Below are 12221 nucleotides of genomic sequence, written 5' to 3' on the forward strand. Positions count from 1 at the left end.
AGTCAATGCAAATTGAGTTTTTTCACATGGTTCATATAAATATGCTTATTTTTACTCTCAATGGCTAGAATTAATTTGTTTTAGGAGTATTATGCTTCAAAAAGTGTCTGCCACAAATTTTGTTAAAAAAAACAACAAAAAGAAAAGGTCGAAAAAACAAAGAAATACATAAGAAATTCATAAAACAATAAAATAAATAAGAAATTAATTTTGATACCGAATTTTTTTTTCAAGTACATTTGCTAAGAATGCCACAAAGAATAATTAGACCAAAAATGAGCACTTTTGGAGCTTTATTTACTGATTTAGATCAAAGAGTCTGATTTCTCGCATAAATTAGCATAATTAATCAAAATAAAATAAAAGAAGACTATTTTGGAAAATTTAAATATACGATCTTGTAGATTACATCGCACACTACCATTGTGCAAATTTCCGCGGCGATTGCGCGATCCACGGCCGAGATCTTAAGGGGGGGCCCTTTAGGCCCCCCCCCCCAGTCTTTCGAGCTACCAAAATAGCCCAGTCTTTTTAGGGTTAAAGTATTCACCTAAAAAAGTTGCACAAAAGAGGGGGCGGTATCATTGTGCAGGTGGTTTGTGTCTGATGCAAACCTGTGGCAAAAATAATAAAAACTTGTGGCAAAGGGGAGGGGTTCAATTCTTTAGTGAAATGTCGCTTTCCTGATCAGCAGAGTCTGGCAAGAAAACATCTTCACAAACTTTTGATCTATTTCATTTAGGGCAGACTACATATGGCCTGAACTGAGACCCACACATAGGACATTAAAATATCTGGGTGGCTAGCACATACAGGGCCGCCTGGAGAAAAACCATACAAGGGGAAATGGGGCACCCATCTCAAAAGAGAAGGGCAAAAACAGACAATGATTGATGATGATTGCGGATACGATTCCGATTAATGAAGATCGATGAGCTCACCGGAATAGGCCGTAGCCTGGAGGGAACTGTTGTCGTCGTGGCCACAGTAGACCCCAATCTCCGAACTCTCCCCCATGGCGGCAAAGTCCTCGTGGAGGTACTGCGGCACGCCGTCGTACACATAGACGCTATCTCTCTGTGGATTGGAAGAGTGAAAAGTCAAGAATTTTTGAGAGATTTACGTAGAAACCACAATGTGAGCACGGGCAAGGAATTACTTTAACCCATTCCAGACAAGTCCTGAGTATACTCGGGCAGGTGTCTGTGGAAAATGCATGCTGTAGCAAAATCAGTCCATTCTCAACGGGTCAAGTGTAATCCATGCCTTGCAAATTTGAAGCCCTCTGGTATGACAGGACTTTGGTAATGTAATAACTTGCAAATAATGTGGCAAGACACAATATAGGAGCGAACTATTGGATACTTCTTCAACATCTGCTCAGCTGTGGAATCAAAATTACAAGAGATGCAAGAAAGAATGGAGGTATAGAAATTTTCAGGGAAAGGGCAATCATGTAGTTGATAATTAATTGACCCAAACACATTCAAGATTCTCTTTACCTTATTTTCATCCAGTTTTTGCTTGGTGTGGAAATGATCTCATACAGTGTTATGCAATCAATTTTACTCGAGAGCAGGGCAGTACTGCCTCTTTAAGAAGGTATACTTGTGACCCTCTACCGCTAACAACACAACTCACCCCGCACGCCACATCAATGGCATCAACCGTGAGCACCACGGCACCAGGCGATCTGGTGGCCCCCGCTGCCTCCTCCAGTGAGCCGAAGGGGGTCAGGATCCAGAGACAGTAGCCCCGCCCGGGATCGGCCATCCCGGCCCCCTCGTACGATCCCAGGCTGGAGGAGTGGGCCAAGGTGATGACGGTCCGCCCATGGCACTCCTGGTAGCACTTGCCTCCGTTGCTATGGTGAAAGATAAGTTTAAAAATGCATTATCATGTATCACTCGAAATTGCAAGGTAAACATACATTGTAAATGCATATGTCAGTTTGTAACCACACTAACAGTTGTATAGATAATGCAGAAAACATCTACCACATTGTCATTATATCTCATCCTTTTCTCCATATTTTTTCTACTCACAAAAGGCCATCCATTTCTATTTAAGTTCATCATGATAATCATGTTGTATCACACACTGATATACTCCTGAGGTAAGATGAAAGCCCCTTCTCTCACACTATGTACCTAATACCATCTATCAACCTATTCTATCTACTGTATACACCATATATTTAGCAAGTCTAATTCTTTGCGAATTGGAACTCCCAGACAATTTCGCGAGTGGTTAAATTTGCGATCATGAACTACAGTTCTGAAAAGAGAAATGTATGCGTTCACATCACATTTTAAAGTGTCAGAAGGAGAGTTAATATTTTTGCATGTTTTCAAATTTGCGAATAGCACCCCAACTTGGAAAATTCATGAAAATAATAATGCCTCCGGCACCCTTCGGGCGGAGGCATAAAAACCTTGCAAACCATGTTCGCCGTATACAGTATCTGTCTATCTACAGTATATTGTCCTTAATATAGAAATATGATGGAAGTCGACTTAAAAGACCTTGAAACTGTCTTATACAAATTCCTAGTTCTATGCTGGGAAGGTTTCCTTACTGTGGTTCTCCGAAGAAGCCCTCCGCGCAGCTTTCGCAGTGGTCCCCGATCGTATTTCCCGTGCAGTAGCAGACCCCTGTCTGTCCATGGCAGTTGCCTAGCGACGCGTTGCCGTGGCCGTGGCAGTCGCACTCCTGGCAGCCCGCGGGCATGGTGGCGTTGCCATAGCTACCAGACAGGCAAAGCTCACAGTACGTTCCCGTCGACCAATCTGTGAAGTAAGGCAGATCCCATGACAGAAAAAGTTCAACTTCATCTCAGAAAACTGCCAGAATCAAATTTTGCACGCTTTCCATTCTGCTAATCCTTGATATCATCTTGTTTAATGGACGATCTAACACAAGTAGCAGAACCTGATCTGAAATTCAATCCTTGGCCAGCAATGAGCAACACAATTCACATGTTTTGAATAAATCAGTTTCTGAGTACTGTGAGGATGCAGAAACAAAGTAAATGGCAGAGCTTGCCTTGTTCTATCATCTTATCACTGAAATTATCTCAAATTTATGGCAGCTGACATGGCATGCACATGAAGACTGCCATCACACAACAATGGGGTGATGATGAACTCATGGAAGTCTGTCTTACAACTCTTATTCTATAGCATTCCTGATAGCTTGTCTCATTATGGTGTGGGGTGGAGCACTAATGGCCGAAAGAGCCTTTTACAAGTTTAAACTCACATGTGATGCATCATCATGAGAGCCATATAACATGAGGAAAATATACATATATTTTTTTTCGGCAGATAACCTGTTAAGCTTTATATCAATATATAATTGGCCTAATTCATTGCAAGGAAAATTTTGGGGAAAAAATATAAGAATTCTGTAAAGGTTATACTGCTAAAGATGGTTTTGTGCACATTTTTCTTGTTCTTTTTATTATGATCTCTGACTGACTTTATGTGGGGGACATGAAGATGCATAACATATCAGCTCAACATATCAAATAAAAAAAATCAAAATGTGAACAATGTGTAAGTAGTTTTTGCTCCAACTGTGGTTCTACACTATCACCAGCTCACTACTGGGCCTGGAAGGACATACATACATGTATAAAACACAAATACATCCAAAACCAAAGAGAGAAAACATGGTGTCTACAGCCTGTTTACCTTGGCACTCATCGCATAGTCCCACACCATTCACACAGGTGCTGTGGTTGTTGCAGCCACAGCTTATGTTACAGCTCAGCCCGGTCCATCCTAAGTCACAGATGCACTCGTAGTCGGGGGCTCCGCTGCAGCGGCCGTACTCACAGGTGTGATAACATCTGTTGAAGCAACGTCACGAAATTGAATGTATCAATGAGAGACATTTTTCATATGTACGTAGCCAGACTAAATCAAGAAAGCAATGGTATTAGTTTGTACCATTTGCATGGAAGGATCCATAATCTGCAACAGCGTTAAAACCCAGAGTAGTTACACATTTTTTCTTGTTGGTCGCTCTTTGCACTTACATACATATTAGTGAAAATATAAAGAGTGTGCACCTGACTCATTTTCAGCACTTCTGATTGGCTGCATTCTTGAATCAATTTCATGAACGTCAATATTCAGTATTCATCACGGATGCCGATCTTGTAAACGGCATCACAGTATTCAGACTGGTTGAAAAGCATATTTCTCTTTTTAATGGAAAAGCAAATTTTCTACCTATCCTGCCATAGACATGTGTAGCGAAATAAGATTAGGAAAAAGCAGTATTTTCAATGAAACCTGCAGTAGTTTAGGTAAAATAAAAACAACTGTACTAAATACTGCAAGAAAGTAGCAGTTGGTATCTCTAGACTATGATGCCCAGAATCTACACCCTACAAGCAATGCTTCTATGTAGATTCCTCATATTTCACATGTTAAATCGTCTTAGATGCAGTACTTGACAATTCATCCACGCTTTTGTGTAGTTATGTTTATGGTTTATTTTGTTCAAATGTGGAATATGGAACAATAAAAAAACACCAAAAAAATGTGACTCCCGTCTTCCAATCATCGTCACTTACGTCCTGTTGCACTCTTCCTTGCCGTCGCCTTCGTAGCCGTAGTTGCACACGCACTCGTACGCCTCGTGGGTGTTGATGCAGGTAGCGTTGCCGTGACAATCGTGCCGCAGCAGCCGGCACTCATCCACGTCCGGGCAGATGGCGTAGGACCAGTCGGCGGGGTCGGCCAGGCTGGTGTTGTGGGCCGCGGCGACGAGTTCCGTGCAGTTGGAGTCGGAGAAGGTGCCTCCAAAATCCCCATTGTGACACCTGCACATTTGAAACGGTGCAGCAGAGCAGTAAAACCAGATAAAAAGGGGGCTCTAGGAGCTGAGCTCAAATGGAAAGCGACCTCCACATGCAACTGAGAGCAATGCACTGATATTGTTGTTAAAAATTGATCAAAATTGGCAAGGATTACTGCTGCTTTTTTCTCAACTATTTTCATTTTATTTTCAGTAGTATTGCAAACATTTTACTTTGGGGATCTATAAATTATTTTTGTCCTATTTTCAGAAGTATTATCGCAAAACTGTTACTTTAGGCATGTATGAATTATTTTCATTTTATTTTCAGAAGTATTATGGTAAAAATGAAACTCTGGAAGGGGGCTTGATTTTGCAAACTGCAACTTGTTGAAAAATCACACCAAACAAAATCAGCAACCCAATAAGAATGAAAATTATATCAACACTTATACACTCCTTAACTTTCCTTCATCACATCATGTGAAAATACCCAAAATGATTTTCAAAGAAAGAAAACAGAATATTGATCGCCTACGAAAGTAAAGTTTCAGCTAAATTGTCTATTGTTGGTTCCTATCGTAAACAAGGCCAGTTTGTAAAAGCACGAGTGATGGTGTGAGACATTGAAACAGCTTGAAAAAGTTTGAGGGGATTTGAGAAGATGGCAAACATCGGGTACACGTATGAACTTACACTCCTATGATGGGGTCGTTGACATTCCCACACCAGCCACACTGGAAAGTGTTGAGGCAGTCCCCGCAAGTCTGGTGGGCCGAGCACGACGGGCACTGATTATCCTCCCTGTTCGCATCAGCAACAAAAAGAAAAGATATACATGTATAAGACAATGATTCTAAGAAATGCAATAGGTCCTCACAATCTTTCTTACCATCAAACATATTTTCTCTTTCACAAGCACGGTGTGCTTATATGCAGGGCTCAACATTAGTTGTGGCCTGGGCCACCTAAATATTGCAATTGGGCTATCAAATTTCCAAAAAGGCTATCTTGGTGGCCTGATCAAGCAGCTAAAATTCAAAATGAATTTGCGTAGTTCCTTTTATTTCAGGCCAAAAAAATTTCAGATTCAATAATTTTAGTGGCATGAATGGGTCACAAGAGAAAAAGAATTTAGTGTCAAGCATGTGATACGTCATCGTCTCTTTGAGACGAATGGATGCCAACGAAAAGACAAAGTAATAAAAAAAGTTGCAGCATTCAGGCCGAGTGTGTAAGCTAACCATTTCAATCTGACAGGAATGAAAGATGTACTCACATATCAAACCAATGGGAGCACTCGCCATGGACGAAGGATGAGATGTAGGTATTGAAATGGAAACAGGTGCCAGTGTCCGCACACCAAGCACACTTCTTGATGTCAATGCAACTCTTACAGTCTGTGATTCTGTTGGGGGGGGGGGGGGGAAGAGATTTAAAACATGAGTAAAACAACTTGTTATTCTGATCATCGGGTAGGCCCCTCTGACAAGGATTTTAGACACAATGGTGCATTGCTCGGAACAGCGTCAAAGTTTATATTTGAAATATGACAGCTTAAGAATTGATAATTTGGTAAATATTCTGTAAATCCATGCATCATCAGCAATGGTAATCATTATTGTTACCTTGGTCACAAACTAATTGATCAACCGTAAGTCTTGTGGTGTAGCCTGAAGTAAAAGTGGAATTTTCATGCATTTTGCACAACCAGAAGCTAGCACGAAAAATAAAAGCACGCAAATAGTTTTGCATGCCGTATGTTCCAGTAATTCACATCCTGATTCCGCACAATTAAGATCAGGCCAATTCATCTTACCCCGCTAGGCGCAAAAAATTAATAGTGCAAAAATATCCATTTTTACAGTATTATAGTATGAAATCACAGGAACAATAAATCAATCGAGTCTAACATAGCAAACATGGCATTTTTTACTCCACTAACAGGAATTTCATCTCTCATATCTTTCTACCACACTCTTTCACTATAACGCACAAATCCTCCATTAAGAACATTAATGGTACTCTGTCAAGTCCTTATTTCCCTTTCTTTTTTCTTGTTTTCTTTCTGCGTGTTTGAGTTCCCACTGGTTTCACACATTTGGAGTCATACTTACTCGTGGCAACGTGGGTTGCACTGGTCAACGTCTCTGACTGCGATGTCGAAACGCCCTCGCCTGGTGCAGGAGGCATTACCTGCAACCCATTCACACAAGGGATCCTGTAGGGAAAGAGAAAATGGACACAGTGAAAAAAACTAAAAAAGCACTCTTGAGAGCGCAGACCTCCGCCAAGCAGGTACTTTCCACCATTATCTTGCTTCTCCATAGATATCAGTGATTTCCACCGACTGAAAAATCACTCGATTTCCCAATACATATAAGCCTTTGTTACGTCATAAACCCTCAGATGCGCGGCGCGCCTCGCCCCAGCAGAAACAAGAGCACGCACTTCAGTGCGAGCATGAAAACCTCAAAAATGCGCAGCTTGAACTCCCAAGTTCATTGACCCTACCTGGCAAAATACCGAAAATCCTTCATAAAAATTACCTGATCACTACCAAAATTTAATCATCTGTTCCTTGTGTCATTTTCAACCTTTCCTGCAAGTTTAATCCAAATCCGTGCAAAACTTTTTGACTTATTTTGCACACAGACAAACAAACAAACAAACAAACAAACAAACAAACAAACAAACGAACGGTACCGAAAACATAACCTCCTCCCTTGGCGGAGGTAAAAGGCATCAAAAATCAAGTTAAAGGGAAATAGAGCAGTTCGTAATTCCACTTTGCACACGAGCAAAAAAGGGTCATTCGTACCACCAGGCATTTTGGTTTGTAAATTCATTGAGATTAGCCTCTGTGGTGTGATGATTATTCATGTCATCCTTATCTAAACAGTGCTTGCCAGCATATCCACCCGACAGCAAGCCTGGTATTTGGCAATATCAAAAGAAAGGGGTAACCGTACGGTTGTTATTGTATTCAATACAAAACAATGAAATGGATGCCTGCTAAAATGTCAACTGACAGACTTTTCTGGTCACCTGGTTGTAAAGCAAGTTCAGTCTTTTTTGTAAATACGAATTCCATTAATTGTTACGTCAGGCAAGCTCATGCATTATGCTGCTTTGAAAATGAGTGAAGTGCCTAACCAATTGAGAAAAAAAGAAGGGCCATTTATGTGTACATGAGCTAATTACGAACTGGCTTACATTCAAGGTAAATTGACTGATTCATCGTCCTCTATCTCTTTATTCATGTCCTCGTGTCTATTGTCCTAGAGTGTTGTCAAATGTCCTGCCCTGGACCTGTTTTCTTGGTTGTGGGTTATATCTAACCCAAATTCACTTCCATCGCTCTCCAAAAACAACACCAAACGATTGGGGAGGTAAAATAACCTATGAACCCCCGAAAACTTGAACGCGACAGATCGCAAAGTGACAGAAAATCGGCGAAATTTCGAGCTCAATATGGCGACTTGACCGCTATGAAACACATGCTACGAATGAACTGACTGCGAGTGGGATCTCATATTAACGAACAACGGAGATTACGAAAAATAATAACAATATCTGTATGAAAGTTCATTCGTCATCCATTTATTTGGATCTTCTTGAGGGACCTGCATACTACAAGCACAGCTTTTTGGTGGGTCCCTCTATTTTCTCACTGAACATAGTTAATGCTTACCATTTACTACAATGGCAAGCATACTGATTTCAAAATGATATTAGCAAACTGATCTCGCTGTATTTTTATCTTATCTACATACCTTAATCTGTGTTCTGTTAAAAAAAAAAATGAACAGATTTCAAATCTGAATTGAATTTGAAGTAGTGAATCAGCAAGCACTTTGCAAAAGGTAAATTAAAAATTTTTGATATCAAATGATTAAAAAAAAGAGAAAATAATATTCATTTTCACTGCCTAAAATGACTACACATTATGAACAGCCCCCCAAAACGAAATCCCGCTTACCGAGGTGCAGTGATCGCAGTTCCAGTACTGGCTGCAGTTGCCGCAGCTCTCCACATCAATGACGAGGTAGTGTTCGATTGGCCGCGAGGCTGTGCCGCAGTGGCCCATAGCCAGGGTGGCCCCGTTGCGCTCCTCGCACGTGCCGCTCAGCGGACACCAGCCACATGAGGCATCTGTCAAGCAGCCGTAGCATGTGGAGTACTCCGTGCAGGAGTCGGAAGCATACGGTTGGATGTATTCTGCGCTGAAGCCCTGTTCACATTAATCGCATTCGAACAGTTATTGTTAGGTGACATTCCTAAGCAACCATTTCCCTAACGGCTTACGCGATAACAAAAGACTTTCAAGAAGTCAGGTCTCTGACTTTATCAGGGTAATGCGATGATGCACCACATATAGTTACTACCAATCTATCCATTCATCTATCTATCTATCCAGTAAGCCATCTATCTACCTCTGACAGTGTATGTATGTGTGTATGTACAGCTGTATGTATGCATGCATGTATGTATGTATATATCTATCTACATGTATCTATCTATGTATCTATCTATCTACTGTATGAGCTGAAATTTTCGCGGTGGTTTTATTTTCACGAATTTTGCGAATCGCCTTTGAACCGCGAAAATAACAACACGCGAAAATAACAACGCACGAATAACTAAGTTCAGTTAGGCCCTCGCAATCGCAAAATTAACAACACGTGAAAATGTCCTCCAAGTACCAATTTGCGAAAATTTCAGCTCGTACAGTATCTATCTATCTATCTATCTACATGTATAAAGGTTTGCACGTTTGTGAAGAGAACTACTCTGCTTTGGACAGGATACTTCTGGGATATTTCTGATTTGTGCCAACTCTTTCTTGAGAACAAGTGACAGTGAATAAATTTGGTCGCATTTTGCGCTACTTTTGGCCGGTGCAAATTCTAAAACCCGCGAAAATATCTCCACGATTTTTTCGGTACATTTGGAAGGAGTTGACAATCGTGCAGCACGAATTCAAGAACCCGCGAATATGTCTTTAAGCCGCTCAGTGCGAAAAAAGTAATCGCACAAAAATACGGATGTTTTACACTATCTACTGTTCAACCACAGAGGGCGCTATTCACCTGGTAGGTGGAAGAGCTGGACTGCATGTCCCCATTCCACAGCAGCTCCATCTGCGACAGGATGCGGTACAGGGAGATCTGGATGGGCTTCTCCTGGACCAGGACCAGCTCGGTGTAGTACCGCTGGCCGGCTGATGTGTCTGGGAAGATGGCCTCGCCGGAGACGTCCCGGCTGGCCAGCACGGCTGACTCTTCACTTCTACTGACGGAGGCAATCAGCTCCTGAAATTTACAACAGATGAATTTTTGTTCAACATTCTTTATTCAACAATGTGACGTGAAAGGTCTAGGGTGCCTCCTGGATTAAACAAAAGACACAAGGCAAAGATAAAAGAAAATACAGAATAACATGTATACACATCTTACATAATAAAAGACACACTCAACATACACAGATTGCAGATCAGAATAAAACTTCAGAAATATTGCAACTATGTCTTTAGTGTAACACCGGAAATATTCGCGGCATGAAACTTTTGCCACTTAAAAATTTAATCATCTGTACCTTGTATCATCCTTGGCTTTTACTGCAAGTTTCATTGACATCATTTCTCAACTTTTGAAGTTATTTTGCAAACAGACAAACCAACGCCGATGATCGCTTACCCTCCTCCTTCCTTGGCGGAGGTAAAAATTCCTTTACAGTATAAGAGTGAGAGAAAGGAGACAGAGGAGGGGTGATCAAACACACCTTGTTAGCCGAGTCTGCATCTGTGCTCATGTAGAGGTCGGCGTCAGCCCGAGTGGCCTTCAGCCACACCTTCAGGGTCTCAGATTGGGATGGGGTAGCCTCCATGGGGTAGACGTAGCCCTTGTAGACCGCCGTGTATGTGCCCCCCTGGAGGGTCTCCAGCTGAAACTGAGGACTGTACTCCAGAGTCTGCACAGTCTCGGAAATGATGGCAAGCTGATGGGAGGAAGAGGAGATGGAAAAGGTGAAGGAGGAGAAAGAGAAGGAGAAGGAACTCACATTTGAGATTTCAATTTTGCAATTGATACTACATTCTCAAATGACTAAGAACATTATCACATAAGTCTATACACAAACACTCTTACCAAAAAAATGTGTTTCATGTGTTTCACTGACAACCATCACAACAAAACTTACCTCATCAGGCTGGGACAAGTTTTGCGGATGCCTGTACTTGATCCACGTCATGCCCGGAGGGAAGTCGTGGGTCTTGCACTGGGCAAAGTCTGAGATGAAGGTCCCACTGCTACCCCACCAGCCGGACGTCGTTTCCGAGGAACCTGGACTCTGGCATCGACCGCTTGGAGCTGAAGGAAGTCGAGAACAACAGAATAAAATAATTTCATCTACTGGCCACAAAACATCAATAGGCACGATTCATCACAACAACTGAAAGATGAATATACGATAAATACATATGGGCTGCATTTTATTACAGAAATGTAAACATTTGAATGTAAAATTCACAACATCTTTCTGTTTGGAATAATCTAAGTAAATCATTTAACTTTTGTAGGAGTTTTAGTTCAGCATAATATAATTTTTTTTTTCAGTTTTTTTGGATCTTTACTGCTTGAAGATATCCAATTGAGAGAAAAGTCTGAATAATCGAGGTCGAACTATACAGTATAAAGTACAGTGAGTTAAAACTATGTGCTTACTGCTCATCATCCCTTAACCCGAAACAGGCCGGGCTTTTTTGGCTACGCTTGATTAGGGTTCAGGAAATTGGGGGTTTGGGAGCCAGCTAATAAATGGCACACAGACTAGGTAAAAAGTCAGCCTGGTCCCATTCAGTGGGTTTCGACTACTGCACAGCATCTCAAGTCATATAGCAAACAGACAACCTGTAGGGACATGACCTCTCCTTACCTGAGAGTGGGTAACACTGCCGATCCTGCACGCACCAACCGCACTGCCCGTTGACCCGTGTCACATTGGGGTCAAAGGTGGAAGTCTGGGGCCCCTGTCCCCACACCATGCAGGCTTCACAAGTCATCAGGGTGCTGCAGATACCAGGGCACGTTGAGGCCGTGAAATCACCGGAACACGACTGGTGGACGTAGAACAAGACAGGAAAAGAGAAGTAAAAGTTACTAGTATTTACCAAGACTATGAGGAAATGAGCCACAATGTGGTCTTATCTAACATTTTTTAATCAGAATGATACACTACTGTATACGCCAAATATTTCGCAAGGTTTTTATTTTCACGAATTTCGTGAGTCGGGTGCTATTCGCAAAATTAAAGACACGCAAAAAATATTGACTCTGATCTCGATGTGAATGTAACATACACGTATACACTTCTTCGTTCAGTACAGGACTTCACGGTCGCAAATTTAACCA

The 12221-nt window shown here is 41.6% G+C and overlaps 1 protein-coding gene across 1 annotated transcript in view; it reads right to left on the reverse strand.

Moving 5' to 3' along the window:
- LOC139710998 (multiple epidermal growth factor-like domains protein 8) overlaps window positions 1-12221 on the reverse strand; it is a 32806-nt gene that overhangs the window by 17054 nt on the left and 3531 nt on the right. The window contains exons 3-15 of the mRNA XM_071622914.1: window positions 11746-11926; window positions 11011-11180; window positions 10594-10809; window positions 9903-10124; window positions 8792-9043; window positions 6927-7030; window positions 6089-6217; window positions 5506-5613; window positions 4586-4834; window positions 3696-3853; window positions 2579-2789; window positions 1642-1864; window positions 942-1077 (exon numbers count right to left, since the gene is read on the reverse strand). Of these exons, the coding sequence (XP_071479015.1) occupies window positions 942-1077; window positions 1642-1864; window positions 2579-2789; window positions 3696-3853; window positions 4586-4834; window positions 5506-5613; window positions 6089-6217; window positions 6927-7030; window positions 8792-9043; window positions 9903-10124; window positions 10594-10809; window positions 11011-11180; window positions 11746-11926 (2359 nt within the window). The remainder of the gene's footprint in view (window positions 1-941; window positions 1078-1641; window positions 1865-2578; window positions 2790-3695; window positions 3854-4585; window positions 4835-5505; window positions 5614-6088; window positions 6218-6926; window positions 7031-8791; window positions 9044-9902; window positions 10125-10593; window positions 10810-11010; window positions 11181-11745; window positions 11927-12221) is intronic.

The sequence above is a fragment of the Diadema antillarum genome, unplaced genomic scaffold (assembly GCF_040938485.1).
Source record: "Diadema antillarum isolate AM-2024a unplaced genomic scaffold, OU_Dant_1.0 seq00001598_RagTag, whole genome shotgun sequence".
NCBI classification, from domain to species: domain Eukaryota; kingdom Metazoa; phylum Echinodermata; class Echinoidea; order Diadematoida; family Diadematidae; genus Diadema; species Diadema antillarum.